Consider the following 23,537-nt stretch of genomic DNA (forward strand, 5'->3'; position numbering starts at 1 on the left):
TCACAAAAAATGATATAGGTATCCTACAAAATGATGGTTAATATGATATGTCTCTAGAATAATGTGTTGATTGTTAATTATTTTTTAAATTATTATTCATAAAATCGTATTGTTGATTTTTTTTGGACTTACATGGTATCACATAGGTAGCTTAAGTGATGATATCATTTTTGTCTATCTGTCTGTCGCACCACAACTAATGTGGAGTCAAGGCCTCTTATATTTTCCACCACCATTCTTCTCTGTGAAGTACTGCCACTCTCCAATTTTGGAAGACTAATATAACTGCACTCATCTTCCCATCACATTCTAGGTCTAACCACTTTCCTCTTTGTATTGATAATATTATTCATAAGCTTCTTCAGTATCTGATCTCTCGTTCTGCTAAAATGCCCTGCCCAGTGAAATCTGAAGTTTTAATAATAATTTTTAACATATAAATAATAAATTCTTTATTTATTTTGGGACACATCCCTTCAAAATAACATTACAAAGATAGTTTATGGGCTTTAGAGCCTTAGAATAAAGGAAGGGGGAAAAAGAATAATTAATAAATAATAAAAAGCAATTTTCAGGTCTTTAAACAGAAAAAAAATAATTCATGATATTAATAACTCAGAAAAAAATATATATTTACATAGTGATACTAATTAAAAGTATAAATATTTTAAAAGTTAATACAACAGTGTTTATACACATAGCGGATATGGAATATCTATTTTAATTCTGTTGGAGCTGAATGGTAAGGAAATGATGGAATAAGTGAGATTCAAAGGTGGGAAGGGTATTGGATTGATGGTTGGAATTAGGAATGCAATTTCAAAGGGAAGAGTATCAGGTAAAAAAGAATATGTCAAAAGCTGCAGTTCGGTTAAACCTTGTATATGGGTCTGAAGACCGGGGACAGGTATTGCGGGAATGAACAGAGGATTTGACTTTAAGATCTGAGATGTACAATGGGTGGCAGGATTGGATAATTTGGGAAGGATGCAAGGAAAGACATAGATGGTTGGAAGGGTAAAGCCACTTCAACTCCTCATAAAAACGGGAAATTGAGGTATTCGTGGGGATTCTTAAGATAATTTGTAATAAATTAAGGAAATTTATTAGTTGTTTTATTGTACGACAATAGTGTTTCTTCTAACCCATTTATTCAGTACCATTGAAATATCAGACAAATACATTCTTACTGAATAAGAAAATTTTAATTAAAAAAAATTTAATCCAGGAATATTATTATTAGCTTCATAGACATGAAGTTTAAATTGAGGAAGTGAAATAAAAGTATTACATAATTTTAAATTTAACCGAAATGTTATTAATTTTTTTTTTTAATATTGACTACAGCTGTACAATATATGTATAACTTGCTTGGGATGTATAATTCCCTTCATGATATTGACATTTCAATGCAATCGCAATAATATACTCAATAAAAATATAATAATGTTTTCAATTTTGTACCCACTCATGATTTTTACTATCGTAGGTGAAGAAAGTGCTCCTCCAGTGCAGACTGCTCCGTCTCAGCCAACAGCTTATACTTCCACATCACAGGTGACACATTTAAATTATTCTGGCTTGAACAACTTCAACACAGCACCTCGCGGGTGGCAGAAGAGCATGGCTTACTACAGGCCTGTTAAGTTTAACCAGTCTTCCTCCCCTGCGTACACAGACTTCTAGTTCTCCAAAAAGTCAGAGCAGGGATTTTCTTTTTATCTGTTTTAAAATTATTTAACCAAAGACAGCTCGAGTGAGTGTCCATTTCAAAGACTTATAATTGTGAAAAAACGATATCACTGAATTTAATATTTTTAGTGAATATTGTGTTTTAACAACCATCTACATTGTACAGGTATTTTAACTGTTCTTTTTGTTTTGTTTTATTTATTGTCTATGATAAAATAATTTATTTATTATTGTGTTTACTTTAAAATGTTAAAGCCTTTCAGAATTAAATATCTTTTTTATTTACAAATTGTTTTATGTTGGTTTTCCCTATCTTATCATTTTGAAGGTAATGATTTTAAAAAAACAAAAAACCTTTATGTTGTTTATCATTTATTATACCCTAATATAACACAAGAGAGATCATATCACTTTCTGGCAGGAATAATATCACAATTAAAAAATTAATGTTTTGTTTACGACTCTATTCAAATTTAAAACTAATTCAATCGAAGTGTTCACATAACCACTTATTGTTTGCTGATTTATAATTACTAGAAGGCGATATATTTAAAAATAAATTAAAATATATAAAATTGTTTTATGTAGTACTTTATTGTATTGTAAACTATTTATACTGAAGAAATCTAAAGGTGTTTGGGGTATATCACAATGTTGCTTTAATAGCTATATATCTCAAAAAAAAAGTTTTTTTATTTTGTATTAGACATACTCCATACACTGTACCGTAAATTTGAATTGCCTAGAAACAGATTTTGGTTCTGGTGGAAGAAGTAACCAGTCGATGGTATTATTCTTTGGTATAAGAACAATTCAAAATAAAATATGAACTTTTTTTATTGTCATACATCACTGTTAAAGCGGTGACAACAAATTAATTTTTTTTTAAGTTCAATATTTTCTTAACACTTTCTTGAGACTGGTTAATATTGTTTAAAAAAATAAAATTTTATCCATTTTAGTCTTAAATATATTTATTCACTTTATATGTCCAACGTTTCAGCCAATGCATCCATCTTCAAGAACAATCTTAATATTTATTAACTAGCCAAATGGCCATAGCCATCTTAATATTTATTCTATCTTAATATAATAATTTTAGAACTAAATCATTTTAAAACACTTCATGCAGGCTATTCTGCCCAGGTCAATCCAATAAATTACCCTAATTAGTCAATTTTCACATCAAATTAAAAATAAAATTATTTATCACAGTCACTTTCTTTGTTAAAATGTATCACAACAATACTTGTCATAATAGCCTGCATGAAGTGTTTTTAAATGATTTAATTCTAAAATTGTTTTAAGATTGTCCCTGAGGATGGCCGAATTAGCAGAAACGTTCAACTTATAAAGTGAATAAATATGTTTGAGACTAAAATGGATAAAATTTTATTTATTTATTCAATATTTTCATGAACAAAAACTTTACAAACTGACAATTTGTAATATATCTCAAACCAACTGAATACACCAAGCAACCCATTTGCTTTTCCTTATCACCATACATCAATGAACATTAATCTAAGATTATAAGTGTTTAAGGATAAAACACGGTAACTGAATTTTTTATGAATTGAAGTTTTTAATATCACTGGCCTTTTTAAGGCCGATTTCATAGATTAAGGCATGGAAATGGAAAATACTTTAAGTGCCAAAAAACTAGTTTTGAGAAAAATGAAAAAACAGTCAGCTGGCCAGGCTTTTTGTTCTAAAATTATAAACAAATTACAGCTCTAGGAACTAAACCATTTAAGATAGGAACTTCCAGTGGTCATCAGTCGATTGGCACTGGTTTCTTCATCGTTATTCCGTCATCAAAATCTCATTTTTCGTATTTTTGGCACTTACAGCCCTTTCCATATCCATGCCTCAATCGTTGAAAGAATTTTTAAGAAATATGTTTACTTAAGAGAATATTGTTGATATTAATTTATGACAAGTAATTCCTGATTGAAGGTAAAACATTTTAATAAACAAACACTTCAAGATTTAAATTTTTTTTACATCTGTCTTAGTACTGAACATCTCATTTCTTAATAAAACCAGTGTGATAGATCTAAAAAAATAAAAATAAAAAGTCTTCAATGGAATATCAGGTGTAGGTATTAAAATTGTGCATATCAATTGGGTAAAGGTTGTTCAAACTTTAAAAAAACCAAAAATTGCATAAAACTTCTATTTATTTTAGAAATAAAATAAAAACAAATAATTTTCTGATGAAAAATTATAAATATAGAAAAAAAAGGCTATAAAAATAAATAATATATTCTGAAAAACCACAGAAAGTAAAATAAAACAAATGGATTTATTGGAAAATTTTAAGTAGTGATTCCAATAAACCGAGTATTAATTTTTTTTATTTTTATTTTTCCAGTCCCACTAATCAACCTCCTATGGCAGACCATTCTGAAGCTTCTTTACATTAAATGTAGAAAGTGCCATTTTCCAACTGAAACAAATAATCAGAAAAATAATTAAGGTTTATTACTATCGTAAAATTAAATAATAGTAATACAATTTACAAATTTTATTAAACCAGACATCTCATCAAATACTGCCTCTTTAAGTTTATATATAATATAAATATAAAAAACAAATGTATAAAATTTAAGATGCAGTAGGAAGAACAAATTTTAATAACTTGGCCAAATCAAACATAAGATATGTTAGTAGAACTATAGTGCTATGTGAATTGAAGAAAATAATTCGAATATTGAAGGTGTCTCCTTGATGATGGCCTGGAGGGCGAAACATTGGAGAAAAATAAACAAAATTGAGAGATAAAGATGTAAAGAATCTTTTTTATTTGAAGTTACTCTCAAACAAAAAACAAAATTAATATATTAATGAACAATTTAAATATAATTATAGAACTTAATATTAATTTAATAAAATCATATAACTTATTGGCAGTGAGGTGGCTCAGCAGTAAGGCACTGACTACTAACTCTAAGGATATAGGCTATAATTATTTATTCTGTTACTGAAGCCTTGAGTCAACCCACCGGGGTCCACCCAGCCTCATAAAGTTAGTACCCTTAATTGGGGAAAATTCTGGCGGTCGAGCGTGATTCTGACCAAATCACCTCCTTGCACAACCATTGGTTTAGTAATAGTACTTCCTTGCAAAGTGCCCTGACCCTTGGGTTGTAGGGTTTTCTTTATATATAAAACTGAAAATGTTTTCTAAAGAGAATCAAAATGCAGATTCACTAAAGAAACTCAAGTTTATCATATTTCACAACCTAATCAAATAGCAACCAATTTCTTTAGCTCCTAAGCATTTATATCAGTGAATCCAAACTGGGTTCTGTGAAAAAAATTAATAATTAAGAAATTGAATTTTACCATACAACGAACTGTACTTTGTTTTCTTCACTTGATGTGTATCAATGATAAATAATTAGACATTCAATAAAAAATAAGACAATTTCTGAGGAGAAACTTTTAGTCATATTTCAAAAATTTCCTCAGGAATTCACTACCAATAAATCTATATATTTCACTACCAATGAATCTATATATAAGTATTTCTCCCTGTATTTCATTCCATGAACTAAGAAGTAATCAAAAATAGAAATATCTTTTTAATAGAATTTCAGAACATAGGAGGTATGTTCTGCCAGATGAAAAAAAAAAAAAAAACAACTATTTTTTGAGGGAATAATCAGGATTTTGATAAGTAATTTAACAATGATATTATACTATTTGTTTTGATAAATAAAATTAAAGTGATTTAAATTCCAACTACTGTTCATATCGGTGGTTCCCAACCAACCAGCAGTCTGCAGACCAGAGGTTGCGCGAGAGGGTCCAGCAGTACATATTTTGTGAGGAATTATAGCAAAACTGTTTTATTGTTTCCCTTTCCTGACATTATAGTGTTAGCAGACAGATTTTAAAAGGTAAAACATTAAAAAACTTCCTCAGAATACACTTTCAAGCAACCTAATACTCAAATACTTTTCAATAAGTAACTTGGACCCTTGGTATTTCACCCAAATCAATTTATTTTATCGACTATCATGAAAACTATTACCTCTATAAAGTTAAACACTATTAACTACTTTATAGTACATTCAACTAGCTTTAATTTGAGTGCTGGCATAGTATTTCATAATTCCAAAACTTTTGTCCAAACAACTAAAAATCAACACTATGTGAATTTATGTTGTTAAATATCATGAAAACTATTACTCCGATGAAGATAAACGTTATTAACTACTTTATAGTATATTAAACTAGCTTTAGTATGAGAGGTCATAGACATCTGTACATCGAATTGTTCCTCAGATATAGATTTCCCTAAATAAATTCACTAACTACTGACTTTTCAGTCCATTTTTTATGAAATGCTGCTTTTTAAAAAACTTTATCTCAGGAATTTTTTAATGTAAATAACTTTATTTTGGCTCATATTTCAGTAAATTTACTCTACTTTAAATGATTTTCAATTAGGTTTTCTAGTGTTGTAGGTAGTTTTAAAGACATGAAGGTCCAAAAGAAAAATTAATTTTTTTTAAACAGCTGTCATTTTGAATTCTCTCTGCCCCTATACTTGACAGACTCATCAATTTTGACTATTACATAGTTTTCAATAAATTAATCGATAATTGGAGAGAAATAAATGACTTTTTTTCCACTGGGCTCTTGTAATACCAGAGGTCCTATGGATTGGGAACCACTGGTTTATATTAAAAAATGTTTTAAGATTTTAGATTTGAAACCATCAAGGAGTGTTTTTGATTATATGTGCCAACTTTTTCTCTGGCTGATCAGCGTTTCATAATACACAAGTGGAATATCAATATGGGAATATAAAACAATTAACATAAGTTATGCAAAGCATAAATACAAAGAAAATTACATGTGTAAATGACTAAACATTATACATAACTTATTACCTGAATCATCATCCGGAGCTCCTTGTGCAAACGGTGGGCTTTTGTTAACAATCTCTTCGGCCTCTTTAAGGCTGATTTTATTCTTGCTGTCGCTCACGCCAGTATTTACCCTATGAACATTAGTAATTACCTATTATTTATTGTCTAGTAATAAAATAAGACAAAAATAATAAACATAATTATGGTGAAGCTCACCTTGATATATCGATTTCTTCGTCCCTGCACATCATGTTTTTCCAATGTTGATGTGTTTCCAGAATAATTTGGTTAGCAAAGGCTTTGTCTTTAAATTCGGCATTAAAAGCAAACTGGTTTTCAGGTTTGCCATCAGGAATTTTATAAATTCTTAACCATTCTACAGTGGCTTTCAGGAGACCGGGGAAATATTTGTCGACATCTCCAATATCTGAAACAAAGAATTTGATTGTAATTGTACATTAATAATACAGATAATTATTGAATGAAAGAGAGAAGATAATTTGAACAGTTTAATTGAAAGCCAAATACTTTTAACATTATTTTCATTTATAAATTACCAACACAATAATTTATTTATATCAATGAATAAACAAGCTAAATCACAAATTTTTATTTGGTGAAGGTAAATTTATTAAATAATTATAGGAAAAATTATTACATCTTAATTTTAATTTACAATCAAGATATTGTGATGTGTTTGACTATCACACCATCATCAGGAACACTATAACAATTAAAAAAAAAATCCCATGACGTCAACATCAAAAAATTAATTTACAATTTACTTTTTTATTTTGTTGAATATTTATCTTATTTTAAATACATTTTTAAATTGGGTCCAAACATGGCTATTGAAGCTATTGTCATTATCTAAATATCCATAACTCATACATTTTTGGTGAACTTAGGATATATACAAGCAATGGTTAGACATAAATACCTCCTACTTCAATAGATCCAAAATATATATTTGTTACAATATTTTAAAAATATATATATATTTTTGTTATGAGAACTTATCACTTTTTGTAACAATTACTTATATATATTTTTATTGGAGGATAAATAGTTGATCATATATGTAATAGAATGTAGGAAGATAGTACAGGAGACAATCAATAAAGGAACAAAATAATAAAAAAAACTATTTTTTACCTGTAAAAAACTATCTTCCTACAGTATTTTAGTTCACCAAAAATGTATAAGTTATGGATATTAAGAATAGCTTTCCTAAATATGTATTTAAAATCTGATTACACCAAAATAAGATGTAAGTGAAATAACTATTGTGAATCACACATAATCAATTTTAAATTAATATTTTCAGAATTGGTGTCATGGAATTATATATATATTCTAATTTTTATAGTGTACCTGATAATGGCATGATAGCCAAAACATCAGACATCTTGGCTGTAAATTATAATTATGGTGATATAAACTTGACTATAATTATTTTTATAACCTTTATTTTGATTGGTGATAACTTCCCAATTGTAAAACATAATATTATAGAGAACAATATTTTATCAACGTACAATCAAGAAAGAAACATCTCTATAATCAAGTATCAAACAAAACAACTAAGATATTTATTTTATTTTCAATTTATTTTTTTATATCCCTTTCCAGTTGACTATTTAAAGCCATATGTTTTTCCCCTCTCTTTTGTTTTTAAAACAAAAAAGCTGTTATTGTTAAGTTATTTAAAAAAGTTCATTCGTGTGTTTCTTAAACGTAAATGTTGGATGTATATAGGACCTTGTCCGGAGTAAATATCAACTCCCAAAGGATAGAACCTCGGTACAGACTGGTAATGGTCTCTGTCTATCTATGGCCTCTTGTAGAGACAGATGATATCCTCAACACATGAAGACCTCACATATAACCTCATGAGTAGTTAATATTTTTATTTTTAAAGTTTTTTTTGTTTGTTAAAATTAAGCAGTTTATTTAAAATATCAACTTATATTTTTATGTTTGTTCATTTCATTTGTTTATATTCTGCTTCTTTTTGTCATTTCAGATAGTGAAAATAAATTTTCAAAACATTTAATTGCACCTAGTATTAATACAAATGAACATATAACTTTATCAATGATTTACAATAGTAAAAAAAAAAAAAAGTAATGTAGATTTCAATAAAATGTCTCTCTAAAATAAAACTGTCTAAAAATATCATTCATAAAAACTTACCATTTAATGAATCAGCAACAGGATCATTTTTATTAATTGTAACTATTTTCCAGTCTGTCTCTCCTTAAAAAAAAAAAAAAAAAAGAAATGTTTATTTTAATAAATTAATTTTAACACTGCAAATAAAGTTCACCCAACAAATGGGATATTGTTCATCAAGCAATATAAAGGGGACATCATAAAGTAAATAATATCCGAAATTTAAGGAAGCGATAATAAATGTCAGATGCAAAAGTAAAGTTCATCCAGGTCAGTGTTTCTCACCCGGTGGTCAGGAGACACAAATATTTGATTTTGAATAAAATAATCTTTGGGAATCTTGGATTAAAACCATATTTTAATAACACTACTGCACTGGAGGGGAAGAATTCAATTATTCATTTTTTTTTGTTTTCTTCAAAACAAAACCACCATGAAGAATTTTGTTAGAAGAGAAAAATAGATTAAAAGAAAAAAATTATAAACGTAAAAAAACACAAGTAATGCTGAACAAAAATTATTGTCCTAAAAAGTAGACATTAAAAACTTAAATAGACAAATAAATCCCTCTGACTATGGATATAATAATTTAAGTAAATTTAAAATCAAAGCTATTACAATAAGTAGAATCTAAATAAATGTTTACCTTCATCAATTAAAGCGATAACACCTAAAACTTTCACTTGAAGAACTTCTCCTCTCTTAGCAATCTACAATAAATTTTAATTAAAAAAATCATCAAAATAACCATGAAAAAAATTCAATAGTCAATAAAAATTTCCTAGAGGTAATACAATAATAAGTTTATAATTATGAATAACACAAAAAAATAAAAAAGTAAAAACATTTAATGGGAAATCTACTCTTGAACTAAAACCAAGGATAAAAACAATAATAAATAATGAACATAATCTTTTTATTGAGGTCATTTAAAGATTTCAATTTTGATAACAATATCATTCATACATTTGAGATGAATATAATAATGATATAATATAATGATTCATCTGGCCAATATTCAAGTACATAAATAAACAAGATAGAAAGGAAATTAAGATTTAACTTAAGTGAACAGTTAGTTTTTCCCCTAAACCATTAGTATACAAAAACAAAAAGTTAGTCCCATCAAAAAATAAAAATTATAAAATTTCACAGTAAATAACAAAGTTCTCTATATTTTTTTATGATCCCTCAATCTTGGAAAAAATATATTATCTTTTCTTATTTTGAAAACAATCAACTCAATTTTTATACAGTGTACTGTCAAAACAGTGCTCTGACTTTTTATTGGTTCAAATGAGTTAAAAATCATAGTATTTTTCATAGGAATCAAATAAAAATTAAAAGTAATATAATTAGTTACTTATTTTGATACAAGTAATATTGTGTCAACTTCATGTTTATTTGTCAGAATGCAATAATCAACAAGACAATTATAATAATATACATTAAAATAAACGTACCCGAGAACCAATTTCAAGAACATCAATAGGATCATTATCACCATTAAAACCAGTGTGCTCGTCCTTCACTTCAGGATTTTCCCAGGTCTAAAAAACAAAACAAATAATATAACACTTCCAATAAAACATTATCTCTGATTCTTGATATACTATTAAAGATATGGAATAATGTGGAATTTAAAATAATTTTTTTTTCTATTATTTTTTTTTTTTAGGGTAAATGTATAATCTAAACCAACGAACATGATAAAAATAAACCTTAAGAAATTTATTGGATTATTTTGGCTAATTTTAATGTTTTTTTTTTGTGCAGAACCTGAAAATGAATTCTATTTTCTTCTATCACATAGAAATTTTTTACAAATCTCTGATATGTTTTAATGCCAGTTTGGTAGACAAAAATCATGAATATTCCTCATAGCCTCAATGATACTCAACTTATTAACTTCAAATTTTTATGGCATTGAAGGACATTAAAATATAGAAAATAGCACAGAACGGACTCAAAAAGGTCTATATGAGGCAATGTATTTATGATTGTTTCAATATCTTTGAGTAATTATTTACTGCTGTCAAATCTAGCAAATATATACTTTATTGTTATCATCAGAAAGAGCGGAAATTTGTCTTTCCTAGACCACAAAAATTTCAACATACTTTGATGAAAGTATACACAAGTAATAAAAGGTTTGAAGTGCACTAGGAAAATGTGTGAACAATTTCACTCTAGCAAGTGAGAAAAATCTATTATTTGTTTTTGTTGGAGATGTGCATATAAGGTTTTCATTTCTCTGCCTAAGAGGGTAAATTTGTTTGCACACTTTCAAAGATCAACTTGAAACCAATACTACTCATGCATATATTGACCAAATTTAAAGGTTTTATTATCATTCAAAAAACAAGTTTCCCCTTTTTCTAAAGATAACAATAAAGTTACATCTGCTATATTTTAATGCAACTACAAGTTACATAAATATATTTATACAATCATAAATACATTGTCTTATGTCTTAAATTCAAATTACCTAGGAGAGACCGATTTTTGCTAATAAGCAGTAAATTTAATGCTCTTGACATCATAAAAAGTATAAGTTAATAGATGAGTGCCCTAGTAGCTTTTAAAGTTATTCAGAATTTTTGTGCTACAAAGCGGCATAACATAGAGATGTTTCAAGATTTCTGATTTTATTTTGTCAACCTGTATAAGCTACAAGTATGGAAGGTATCACTACTAATTTGGTAGACCTCTCTTTTTTTAGCTTGATAAGTTAAGTTACTGCCTTTGGAAGTATCTATACTGTTTATCCGATACTCTCTGAGTATTGATACTTTTGATCTGATGCTATCGGGTATCAATACTTCAGTTGAAGTACCATATCAAAAGGAGTATCAATACTTTTCTGGTATTGCAACATTCCTAATTGCATATCACGGGTTTTCAAAAAATGTGCAAATGATAGTAGACGGAGTCCATCACAGTTCTAGCACACCAAAAAACATAAAGATTATCAAATCATGATTTAAGAGATATTGTGTGGAGATACCTGTGGAATTGCACCATAATTCCAAATATACCCATGATGCGGAAAGCAGTTGGCCACATACCTAAGTTTTCCTTTCTTTGTATCTTGCTTGATAGGATTTAATGGTTCAGTACGTGAAATCTGTAAATTCATCACATGAATCAAGACTTATATGATATAAATCACCGAAAACAAGAAAAATAACAGTACAAGAAAAATAGGAAAAGGGGATAAAAGAACAAATATTTTACGTTACATGCAATATCAAAGTTAAATCATAAACCAAAATTAAAGATTTTTTTCTCAGAAAAATAAGAACTATTTAACTTATCAAACATAACATAAAGTCATTACATGAATAATACATCATATTCTCAAAGGTTATGAAAGTATAAAAGTATAATGCTAAAATATAAAATAACAATAGAACATGGAAATGACAATTCAAATATTTTTAATACTCATTCTGCCTTAGGAATAGTCAAGGGAAGATTGAATGATGAAACAGGTAATAAAAAAATATTTACCTCCATTTTAGCATTGGTCCACCTCGGGATTTCGACAACCATATTTAGATACTGAGAAGATTCATCAGAATACATTGGAATGTCATGAAATGGGGAAACTACATTTCCTTCAGAATTTTCTATTGGAGAAAAATAAACAATAATAAAGTAATTAAATCTGAGAAAAGGAATATAATCATATTTTAAATATCAAGTTCCAATAACCCTGCTTGAATCACACTCGATTAATTATAAGAGAGATACTTCGATAAAGACTAGATATAAATTATGCAGCTTTTAAATAACAAATGAAACGTAAGAGGAACAAAAAACTCAATTTCACCAATTAAAAGAGTTAAGAAACAAAGTTCCATTTATTGAAGGGATTGAAAAAAAAAAAATTTTTTTCAACACTTACTGAAAAACATTTTGTAAGCCTGAGTATTGGTCATTCCACGTTCAATAGTTTTGAAACTCATTTCCCCAATGTTAGGCTTTTTTGAACAGGTCTGATTTAAATTATTAACTTTATCATGTTTGTTTCTTTTTTTAGTGGGCTTCATTTTCGAATTATTAACTATCAGTCTGAATGATCCGGAGGAAAAACAACAATAACGTATGGGGGACAACAATTTCACATATTGTAAGACTTAGGAAACAAAATTCCACTTAGTGAAGGGATAGAAAAAAAAAAAATCTTATTTTCAATACTTACTGAAAAATATTCTATAAGCCTGAGTATTTGTTGTTCCACGTTCGACAGCTTTGAAACTCATTTTCCTAACGTTTGATTGTATCGAACAAGTCTGAATTAAATTATTAACAACACCACACGACCTTACAACAACAGGTCTCAATGGTAACAGCGAAATCACGTGTATTAATTTCAACATATTAAGGGCCTGCACTCTGCTGTGGGAAAATTGAATTACAACTGATAAGAGATAAGTTATTAGGGCGACTTCTGTGTAACAAGCGATGTAAAGAGAACAATACTGCCGTTTAATGGTTCACTATGAACTAAATAAAAGAGTTGTGAAAATGAAGTTAAAATAAGATACTATGAGGTTATATCTACTTATTGCACAGAGGATAGATTTGATTGTTCGGTGGTGTCATACGGCAAACCTAACTATGAGGAAACATCTACATTCAAAAAATTTTTACATCTTTCACATTTGTGATATTTTCCTAGCACTTTATACCCCGTAAATACTATTAATGCAGTATTTTGAAAAGTACAAAGAATTTACAATAAATAAAGAATAAAGGACATTTATGTAGTTTTATATGTTCATTAATAATCAGCCTATTTCTGAAAAAAAATTATATTCTGACCAAATGAAAGAGTTTTTCTCAGATGTGTCTTTTTTCAAGTAAAGGAACAATGTGTATATCTACTCAGTTTTATTTTTTTTTACATTAAAAAAATTATTATGAAATGTAATTATAAATATTAAAATTATATTTATTTTATAATATTCTAGCTATGCCCATGATGTTATATTTCTTTCATGTGTAATTGATGAATATTTTTCTTTTGGCCATGCTGAGCTCATGATTAAGTGTATGAGGGTCATGAAATTTAAAAATATTTTATAATGCCTGGTTCAAATTCATTTACACTGGAAAATTGGATTTTAAAAAAAGAATTATTATTTACAGTTGATGCAATTTCAGTACTGATTTTTCAATTAAGCCCTTAGCAATAAAAGATAACAGAACTAGGTCAAACACTGTTATTAGGTTTTATCTTGCGGGGTGTCAATATTTTACTACTGTAATTTTTTTTCCTTTTGATATTATTTATTGGACTGTTAATAAAAGGTAAGATTTTTATAGACTAGAGTTTTTTGATGGGTGGAATGTAATAATCAGAGCCACCATCAACTTAGATCGAACCAGAGCAAAACAATATCACTACTATTATAATAACAAGGATTTATTGTTTTACCTGATATATAACAATTTCTTTCCACAAAATTACTTAGTAATGATAGTTGTAGTATATTTTAACAATTAATAACTTAAGAGTTCAAAATAAAGCTAGACTTTGAACTATTTTTTATTTACAACAATTACAACACCCTTCTTGCATTCTTTTTTGCAAAAGAATTTTTGTTAAATAAAGTTTTTGACTGTATATTTTTTTTAATCAACTGTTATAGGGCTCCCAGAAGTGTGATCAGAGATTGTCAAAATGTTCATTTGATTAAGATATTTGTATAAAAGGGCTATGTGTAAAATTGTGAATTTATGAATTAAATAATCATTGTTGCAAATGATCATTGCAATAACTATAGTGTGAAGTGGGCAACATCCACTCCACCTTTACTTAATAAGATGAGGTAAGTTTTTTTAATATTTGTTTTTTTTTTTGACAGATCAAGCCCTATGCAGCCGCAGAGTGAGAATGCCTAGATTCATTTTTCTGAGTAAATATTGACTGATCTTGGTGGGAATCTAACCCACAACATTGTGAATCCTCACCCCATCATTCTCAGTGATCACATCCTCAAGGTCAGTTTTTCCAATTTAGTATTGGAAAATTATGGAAAAAGGAGTGGTTTTTTTTATGTAACAAACTTCTGACTTACAGGGGAGAGTTATCTACAGGTAACCAACCTATTCTAACCAGAGTAGGTGAATTCAAGTTTTCATTCCGTGGGACCACTAGGAAATAAAAGTCCAATAGGAAATAAAAGCGCTAGAAATAATTATATGTAAAACTAATTTATATAAAATCATGGAAAATAATAATAAAACATGCTACAATGTATTCACTTGGCCATTAAGTTTTTTTTAATACTTAAGAGTCAACCTGTGAAGTACCTCACTCTCTGATGTGTAAAATTCATTAATTTTAACAATACTTAATGATAATAAAAAATACTATGTGTTAATATTATGCGGCTTAGTATGGTGTAATTTTATAATGAAAATAAGATTTTAAATTTATAGAAAATATAAATAGTTGTAATTAATTTTTTTCTGTTGTTAAACATTGATTAAAAAAATTACAACAAAATAATTTTACTGAATGACCTTAAAGAAAATTTTATTGATATTTAAGAAGAAAAGTCATGTTGATAAATGAGTCATGGGTCTCATTTTTTCAGGCATTATGTAAGTTTATTTGCTTTCTAAAACTCCAGATTAAAGCCATAAATTGTATATCTGAATTTTATAATTTAATAATAACAATTTCTTCATTTATGTATTAAAAGCTATTAAATACCTTTAAGCACAAATGCTAACCAATAATTCATATGTTTGATAAACACAAAACTTAAATACATTATATATTTTTTGATTAGCCTATGTCAGATTATCTTTCTTTATTTTTGATTTTACTCTTATTCCATTTTTCCTTTTTCTCATAATAAATAGTTTTAAGACTATTTGAGTTTTTCTTTCACCGCATCCTGCTGACAAATATTAGTGGTATTATAAAAGTTAAAAAGTATAAGCCAGTATTGTACAAGTCAGTGAAATTGTACTATTTGCCAACAACAAAATACTGTAAAACTAGTATTTTAGTTTTTCTTTTATCACACACAGATCATCTTCTTTCTACTAAAAAGTATTAGTGTTTGTACTCTGTAATTTTTATACTTGTATGTGGATGGACTAATATTACATTACTACTTTATTTTGCTTATTTATTAGACACTTTCCTTCCCCCCTTACGTTTTCCTTAAAACAAAAAACAAAGTTGAAAATCTTAAGTTAGTATTAGGAGAACAGGAATTTAAAGGAGCTGAACATTTCTTACTACCCTTTAGGGTTGATAGTGTTGGCCTCTCTTGGAAAATTTAACAACTGTTTTCTTAATTTGTTTCATCCTATGACCTGCAGTTTTTATACTTTTTTTAAAAGCTATTCCCTCATTAACAGTATCCCCCAAAACATCCAAGAAGATAATAAATATATGGATAAAAAAATTTTTTTTTTTTTACCTAAAGGCAATTATAATTTTTAAAACACTATTTTCTTACTTAAATTTGTTGCCTCTGTTCAATTTTTTTTTTATTAAAACTTATGATAATTTTTGTCCTTAGCAAAAAGTTCAAAATAATTGTTTTTATTGCTGCTTTTTCTTAATTTTTGAAAATAATAACTACAGCCCTCTGAATTCCCAAAAGAAAATTTAAACCTCTAACAAATTTTTTAAATCTCATATATTTTGTGTATTTCTTTATAGAACATCTTTGTTAGTTGAATATTAAATTCAACTTATTTAATATATATTAAATATATTTTTCCTCTAAGAGGATGGCATACCACAAAATTTAAATTAAAGATGTTTAAAAAGTTATGTAATAATGTAGTTATTTGCTTGTCAATAAGAACTCAAACAATAATTATTTTAATGTACTTTAAAAACAACAAAAAACCTAATAATTAAATTAGTAAATAATTTGCCATTTCATAAACAACTGCATTTAATTATTATATCTTTATTAGCAAAAAATCAGTGTTGGCTTAAGGACTGGGAAACCTAACTAAGCCGACTCAAATCTGGGAGAGACAATCGCTACTTGTAGGAAGTATGAGCTTCACACTACTAATACCTATCTAATACAGCTTACATTTTCCTAAGCTTGTTCTTCTTTAAATATATAACAACTAAATATATAACATTTCTAGATATATAACAAAATTTCTATGGTGCTTTCTAGAATTTTTCATAGCCCATGTAACAAATAATATTTAGCCACTCTAGTGCCCTTTAGTCCTCAGAGCACAACAAATCCTATTTCCATATTATATGGGAGGAAAAATCAAACTGACACAACTAGCGTTATGTAGTTTCTGTGACCTTAGGTATTGATTCCAGAATCAAAGTAGCTATCGAGATGTAGAGAAATCCTTCAGCCAATTTTCAACTTCATTAGACATTTTGATCATGTTAAAATTCAATTATAAGAAATGTTTGTTCCAAAATCAGCCAATCTATTCATTCAACCATACTATTGTACTGTAATAGAGTTTACCTATTCATATTTCACCTAAATCAGATTATTGGAAGTGTGCTGAAATTCGATTACAAAATTTGATTGATAGGAATAAAAAAAAAAAAAGAACATTATGATGAATTACTATTATTGTAAACAGGCATTACATAAATGGTTATTGTTTTATTTGTAGAATGATTTTCCACAAATTTATTAATATATATATATATATAAAATAAATACATAAAAATAATAATTCTTAAGAAGAGAGAAAGAAAAGTCAATGACATTTGCAGATTTAATAAAATAAATAACTGACTTCGAATGGGTAAAAAAAAAAAGTTAATTTCAGAAAAATATGAAGAGAGAAAAAAAAATAATAGTAATGACAATAATAAAAATAGATAAACATAGAATTTTTAACAGGATGTCCTGTAGCATCCTGGCTTCAGTCTCCGGGATGAGATTAGATTTCCCAAGCTGTAAGTTAATGCTCCTGCCGGTAACAAGGAGTAGTGTTTTATAAACCGTTGTTTGATAAAGTCATTTATTGATTCCATTTGTAGTTCCCGATGCAATCAGAATTTTTACAAACCAAGCAGCATCCACTGCAATTCTTAGGACCTTATTTTTAAATGATTGTAATTTTTTTCCTTTTCGTAAAGGATGCCACTCCCAGACTTCACAGATGTACATCAGTAGTGGTCTCAGCACTGTTTTATAAATAAAATAGTTGTTTCTTGTTTTAATTTAGATCTTCTCTTTACGATAGGATATAGCATTGCTGAAGTAACTTTTTGATATCCAATTAAATCACAGCAGAAATATAACATTTTTTAAAATTACAGTCCATTTCTATTAGTTCTTCTTTAAATTACACCAACATCCTGGAAATCGAACTGGAATGTCTGTTTTTGGTCGCTTGTTCATCCATTCCTGGATCTGAGGGATAGAGAGGACGTTGTCTCTTAAACGCTTTAAGTTTTCATACTGTTCATAAAAGTCAAATTCAATCATTTTGATTGAATATTCCGAAGCAGCAACAAAATAAAGATCTCCCCAAGATAACTAAAAATTACATACAAAACAATTAAGTTTCAAGGCACAAAGTACAATTTACAAATAAAAGACATAAAGTAATCCAATTGACTCACTTGACCATTAGCTAAATATCCATTATTCTCCTTAACAAGCTCATCAAATTTACTCAAATAAAATGGCAATATTTCGTTCATTAGAGGTCCTTGCTTTTTAGCTCTGGATTCTTCATTTTCGTCATACCAGTAATTAATAATAGCTATAAAAAACATAAATTAAAACTTAACACTAATTAATTTTTGTGTTTATATCTATCATATAATAATGAAATAAAAATTAGTAACAATGTCAATTCTATTTTCAAGAACCAAATGATAGTTAAAGAAACTACTTATTAATTTAATTATCCAGAACTTGATTTGATCCAGAAGTGTCGGAACTGCATTCTGATAACTTTCTTAAGGAAAATAAAATTGTATGCAATCACAGATAAGAACTTCTATTTATTACACCACGTAAAAACCATCACTGGTCATAATAATCAATTATAATGTTTTTTTTCAGGATATATTTTTAGATTAAAAATTTGTAAGTTGTCCCTCTTTAGCCCTGATGAAGAACTATAAAGTGGAGTGAAACATCAGCAAATAAATAGCTGTTAACTAAATTTAATGCATTAATTATTAAACTACAATTGCTTTTTTAACTAAGCAATAACAATGAAGCAAATAGTATTACCTAGCCGCATATCATGAAGTGTGTCAACAGCAACATCAATCTGAAGCGCTTCCCAATCATTCTTACCAGCCAACTTTGCCTGCTTTCCAAGATAACGACATATAGCAGTAGACTGATGAACTTTCTTACCATCGATTTCAAGGACTGGCACTTTCCCAAATGGCATAGCTATAAAAAAAATATACAAAAAAATATATTTTTTAAAATTTTAGTTTAGCATCCAGGACAGAAAGGATGGGCTATCATAAAGGTAAAAAACAAATTTTAATCATAATGAGAAGGTCCAGATTTATTCTGTAGATCCTCCACAAAATAAATTTCGACTCACCCTGCTCGGATTCAAACTGGCACCACTTCTGACTTGAGAAGTTGAAGTCTAGACAATTTTGACCATCATGCCCAAAATTAAAAATATTAAGTTACATCCACACCTCAAGTTCTATCAAAGGATCCTTGAATCACCCAAAAACACTTTTAAGTTAAAGAACCGATTCAAGATGTTATATGCAGACAATAAAGTTCTGGACAAGCCTGAATGCATTTGTACATGGATGGTTATACAGAAGAAAGTCTTTTACAGTAAAAATTAAAATATTTAAATAACTAAAATACATATAAAAGAATATTAGTTTAGTGATATATTTTTGAAGCTATTTTTATATATATATTTTTTTTAATAAGGTAATATTTATTGTTAATAGTTGGTTTTAATGTCAAAAAATACTCCAGATAAGGAATAAAGGATCATTATACACAACTAATTAATTCTCGATAACAATAAAAATGACAAATATACATAATAATAAATATTCTTATGTTGCCTACTAAAAATGTTTTTACTGGAATAAGGTTATTTCTGATGACATGCGATTTGTGAAAATTGAACTGGCACTTTAGTTACACAATGTATTTTTCAATTACTTATATATGTATTGTTCTAGACTATTTTTATTTTATCAAGTATGGTGAGTGATATTTACAATTGATAATTGGTTTGGAAAGTTGTAATACCCAAAATTATTATAAATAAGGAAGAAAGGATAATTATAGACAACTGATCAATTCTGGATAAGAAAAAAAATTCCGATAAAACATTAGAATATTTTTAAAAATCCATTTTTTAAAACAGCTTCACATTAAATTTATTCAACAGAAATATTTGTTATTTATTTATTTTTTTTTTTTAAGAAAAATAATATCTACTGTTAATAATTGTTTTAGACATTTTAATGCCCAAAATTACTCTAAATAAGGAAGAAACGCTAATTATAAACAAATCAATTCTGGAAACCAATAAAAATTACAAATATATAGCTTATAACAATTTCATAGATTTTTTTTTTGTTATAACTCTTATAAAATGCATATTTGATAATAATTTCTCATTAAATATAGACATATACACAATCATATAATTTTTTAAACATTCTTATGTGATATACTTAAAATGCTTTGACTGGAATGAGGTTAGTTCTAATGACATGCGATGAGAGAAAGCTAAATAAACACCTAAATTATGTGATATATTTTTCTTTACTAGGTTTGATTGCAGGCCAATCTTCCTCATTAAATCTGAAATCTTCAAATTCTTCGCCCATGTAACTTAGCAAAAACCTGATGGGTTCACCAAGTGCTGTCAGAGTAAAATAAGTGACCTTGTAGTTAGGCATATTTCTGAAAAATAAAATATAACTATGATCAATTCATTTTTAAAAAAGTGAAAAAGGTAAATTAAAAAAAACACTAAGGAAAGTTCCTTCAGACTGTATAATAATGATCATTAAGTCATCATATTTATACATTTCCTCCAAAAGATGTGTTTACGCATTAATAATGTTTTTTTTTATTTATTGCTATTTATAACTGTTTTTACATAAAAATACATCTAGTTTGAAGTAAGATCAAAATGAAGTGAGAAATTACCCATTGCTAGCACTCTAATAATATTTCTAGACTATAAGGTCTCGAGGCCATCTTGTTTCAATAATGTTTATATATAATTTTTTTTTATATATTATTTTGTGATTTTTTTTAATTAATGTCTATAATTTAACGTAAATGATAGTTCAATGATTGTTTTAGTAACATGGATAAAAATGCCCATGCATCCACATTCCTTTGAAATAATCATGAAAAATAAATTTAGTGTCTTTTTTTTACTATATAGTATATATTCCTGAAAGCATATAAAAATTAAGAATTATTTTTGTGCAACGTGTCTTTTTATATTTGAACCCTTACCTACCCATGGTACAGATGAAATTACTGGCAACATTCCAAAAATAGTTCCTGATAGGCAATAAATTTCAAATGATGCCAAACGTACATTTTTGATAATAAATAATTTAAAAAAAGGACAAAATATCCAAAAATCAAATTATAGGAAATTAAATAATTTTAGTTCAAGAGCTTTTAAAGTTTTTTTTAAAGGCGAATTGTGTTCTCGAACGAAACTGTCGCATTTTTTAAATCGATTATTCGTTTAACTGATGATGTTTGCTTTGGCAACAGGTGCGCTGAGAATAATCTATGTTGAAGAGGAGCTATGTCATGCATCCAAATAGTGCACAGTCTTATCAAATGCTATCATCAATCAAATCGGTACAGTTCGTAATTTAGCTCTTTTATTTTACTGTTCTAAATGATATAATGAAAAAACAAAACAAATAAATTAACGAGGTATTTTTTTTCTTATAAGCCCCATGGATAGCTTTGATATATAGTGGGTTGGTAACTATAATTATCTCTTGTACTGCATTTTAAGAGGAGAATGAGGAAAGGGATTCGCCTGAAAATTGTAATATGGGTTAAGTCTGTTGTCTGATGATGGACTCATCAGATTTCGTAATGTCTATAGTCAGTGAGCTAGTAGTCCTCAGTCAAGTCTTCCACTTTTGTGGCCGTCCTGTCGGTGTCAGTGTCCTAATAATGGGTTCACACAGTTCTGGAGGCTGTTAAAAAATTTGATGTCTCCTCGATATAAATTCTGTCACAGTCGGTAGATCGAGTGTCGTATGTATGTGATCTGTATTTGCTCTCTGAAGTGAAGTATGTCTCATACGTCTGGGTATAATGCTCTGAAACTGTTGGAGCCTCTTGGTCGTTGAAGGTGAATGTGAGAATGTTATTACTTATCGCATTATTATGTATATTACATCTATATAATTACCGAGTAGGGATAGTAACTATACCATTAGCTTTGATAATTCATCTTCGCTGCTCTACTGTGAAGACAGAATTGAATCAAAATTCTCTATAGACGATCCAATATTTTCCATATAGTACAACAAAGCTCTTTGGACGTCTAAAATTGTGCCTTACTGAGTGCTCAATCGTGTATGCCAACTAAAATATAAATGGTACAGACATACGCTACTCACAAATAGACGGTTACCTGGTTTGTAAGAAATATTCCTACATTTTTATGCTCGTATATTTATCTAAACATTAGGTCCACTTCTCACAGTTTCGGTACTAGTCCTCTAACTCCTCGGTTCACGTTCTTCCTTTTTAACAATTATCTTCCTAATTTTAAACACATAGCAGTAGAACTGCGACGGCTACTTCATATCAAATGTAAGGATTAAATTATAAGTCTATCTTTAAAATTTCTGTGTTTTTCAAATGAAATAACGACATTTCTTCTAAAAATTTTGATCATGGTTACCAAACTTTGGTATTGATATTAATAAGAAAGTCGAATATCGATGCAAAAATTGGCTAATTGATTTTTTAAACTGTCCATTAAATTTCATAAAGTTTTACTAATGAAATAATAAATCATATCTTCCAAGAGTGTATTTTCTACGCGAGAAGAATAAATGAACTGGGTATACCTTCAAATATATCAGAGGCCTTGGGAAATGGAGAATCATATTTAAATAAGATTATGTATTTTCTGAAAATACAAGGACTATTTGTGAATATATAATGTATATATATATGAATGTATATATATATTTTTTTTGTATATTATGTATTGTTTGTATACTTTATATATCATGTGTTTAGTTTTAATAAGCTATGTATTTCTGTCTATCTATTTTATACATATATATGTATTTTTTTTTCATTTATATAATTGAACACTGGGTATGTACCTGAGTGGAATGTTGGCGTTGATGACCGATGGGTTTTACGCCTTAATTTCTTAATAAACAAACAAACTAATGAAATATCGATGTTTCGATTAAATATTCTGAAGTTGGATCTATACGTTTGCCATTTACCACAAATCCGAGACTTGTACACGTGCTAGATAAAAAAAAGGAAGCAATAAGCGTCTGTATCCAAATGCTTATTTTGCACTTTTGATTTTTTTTGCTTTTACATCCGATTTACTCTAGCTCCATTTTTTTTAATATGCACTATTTTTTTTTCCCCCTGCATATTCAACCGCTCTAAGGATAATTGTGGCAACATTTTTTTATTTTTTCAGCTCAAAAAGGTTGCTGCGAACTTTGTATAGCATATATGTGCCGTGTATTGGTAACCACTGCTCACAACAACTCATCATGGCAAGCTACCTAAAAATACGAAAATTAAATTCTTAAAATCC

The 23,537-nt window shown here is 28.0% G+C and overlaps 3 protein-coding genes and 1 long non-coding RNA gene across 13 annotated transcripts in view; 2 read left to right on the forward strand and 2 right to left on the reverse strand.

Moving 5' to 3' along the window:
• The window catches only part of LOC106685612 (uncharacterized), a 62,897-nt gene extending 60,916 nt beyond the window's left edge, over positions 1–1,981 (forward strand). For all 7 annotated transcript variants that reach the window (XM_014428394.3, XM_067052830.1, XM_067052828.1 and 4 more), the window contains one exon: positions 1,490–1,981. In XM_014428394.3, the coding sequence (XP_014283880.2) occupies positions 1,490–1,686 (197 nt within the window). In that variant the 3' untranslated portion in view covers positions 1,687–1,981. The remainder of the gene's footprint in view (positions 1–1,489) is intronic.
• A 1,876-nt stretch (positions 1,982–3,857) lies between these two features.
• Nurf-38 (Inorganic pyrophosphatase Nurf-38) lies at positions 3,858–13,308 on the reverse strand. Its single transcript, XM_014428404.3, has 9 exons — positions 12,961–13,308; positions 12,267–12,385; positions 11,761–11,880; positions 10,217–10,303; positions 9,400–9,463; positions 8,775–8,837; positions 6,795–7,005; positions 6,600–6,709; positions 3,858–4,144 (listed from the first exon to the last, which is right to left on the reverse strand). The coding sequence occupies exons 1-9, from the start codon at positions 13,136–13,138 to the stop codon at positions 4,113–4,115; spliced, it is 984 nt and encodes a 327-aa protein (XP_014283890.1). The 5' UTR covers positions 13,139–13,308; the 3' UTR covers positions 3,858–4,112.
• On the forward strand, positions 8,267–15,146 carry LOC106685619 (uncharacterized). The gene is made up of 3 exons (XR_001343870.3): positions 8,267–8,474; positions 14,630–14,765; positions 14,845–15,146. It is a non-coding gene; the product is annotated as an uncharacterized lncRNA (long non-coding RNA).
• A 2,184-nt stretch (positions 15,147–17,330) lies between these two features.
• The window catches only part of LOC106685618 (glutathione S-transferase), a 9,133-nt gene continuing 2,926 nt past the window's right edge, over positions 17,331–23,537 (reverse strand). The window contains exons 1-5 of one of the 4 annotated variants that reach the window (XM_067052833.1): positions 21,225–21,373; positions 20,489–20,653; positions 18,980–19,147; positions 18,358–18,500; positions 17,331–18,271 (exon numbers count right to left, since the gene is read on the reverse strand). In XM_067052833.1, coding sequence (XP_066908934.1) covers positions 18,062–18,271; positions 18,358–18,500; positions 18,980–19,147; positions 20,489–20,546 — 579 coding nt within the window. In that variant the 5' untranslated portion in view covers positions 20,547–20,653; positions 21,225–21,373 and the 3' untranslated portion in view covers positions 17,331–18,061. Of the gene's footprint in view, positions 18,272–18,357; positions 18,501–18,979; positions 19,148–20,488; positions 20,654–21,224; positions 21,374–23,537 lie in introns of those variants that run through there. The other 3 variants (XM_014428407.3, XM_014428408.2, XM_014428406.3) reach the window with 3 other exon arrangements.

Source organism: Halyomorpha halys, unplaced genomic scaffold (genome assembly GCF_000696795.3).
Source record: "Halyomorpha halys isolate HHAL.00 unplaced genomic scaffold, Hhal_1.1 Scaffold717.1, whole genome shotgun sequence".
Lineage (NCBI taxonomy): Eukaryota > Metazoa > Arthropoda > Insecta > Hemiptera > Pentatomidae > Halyomorpha > Halyomorpha halys.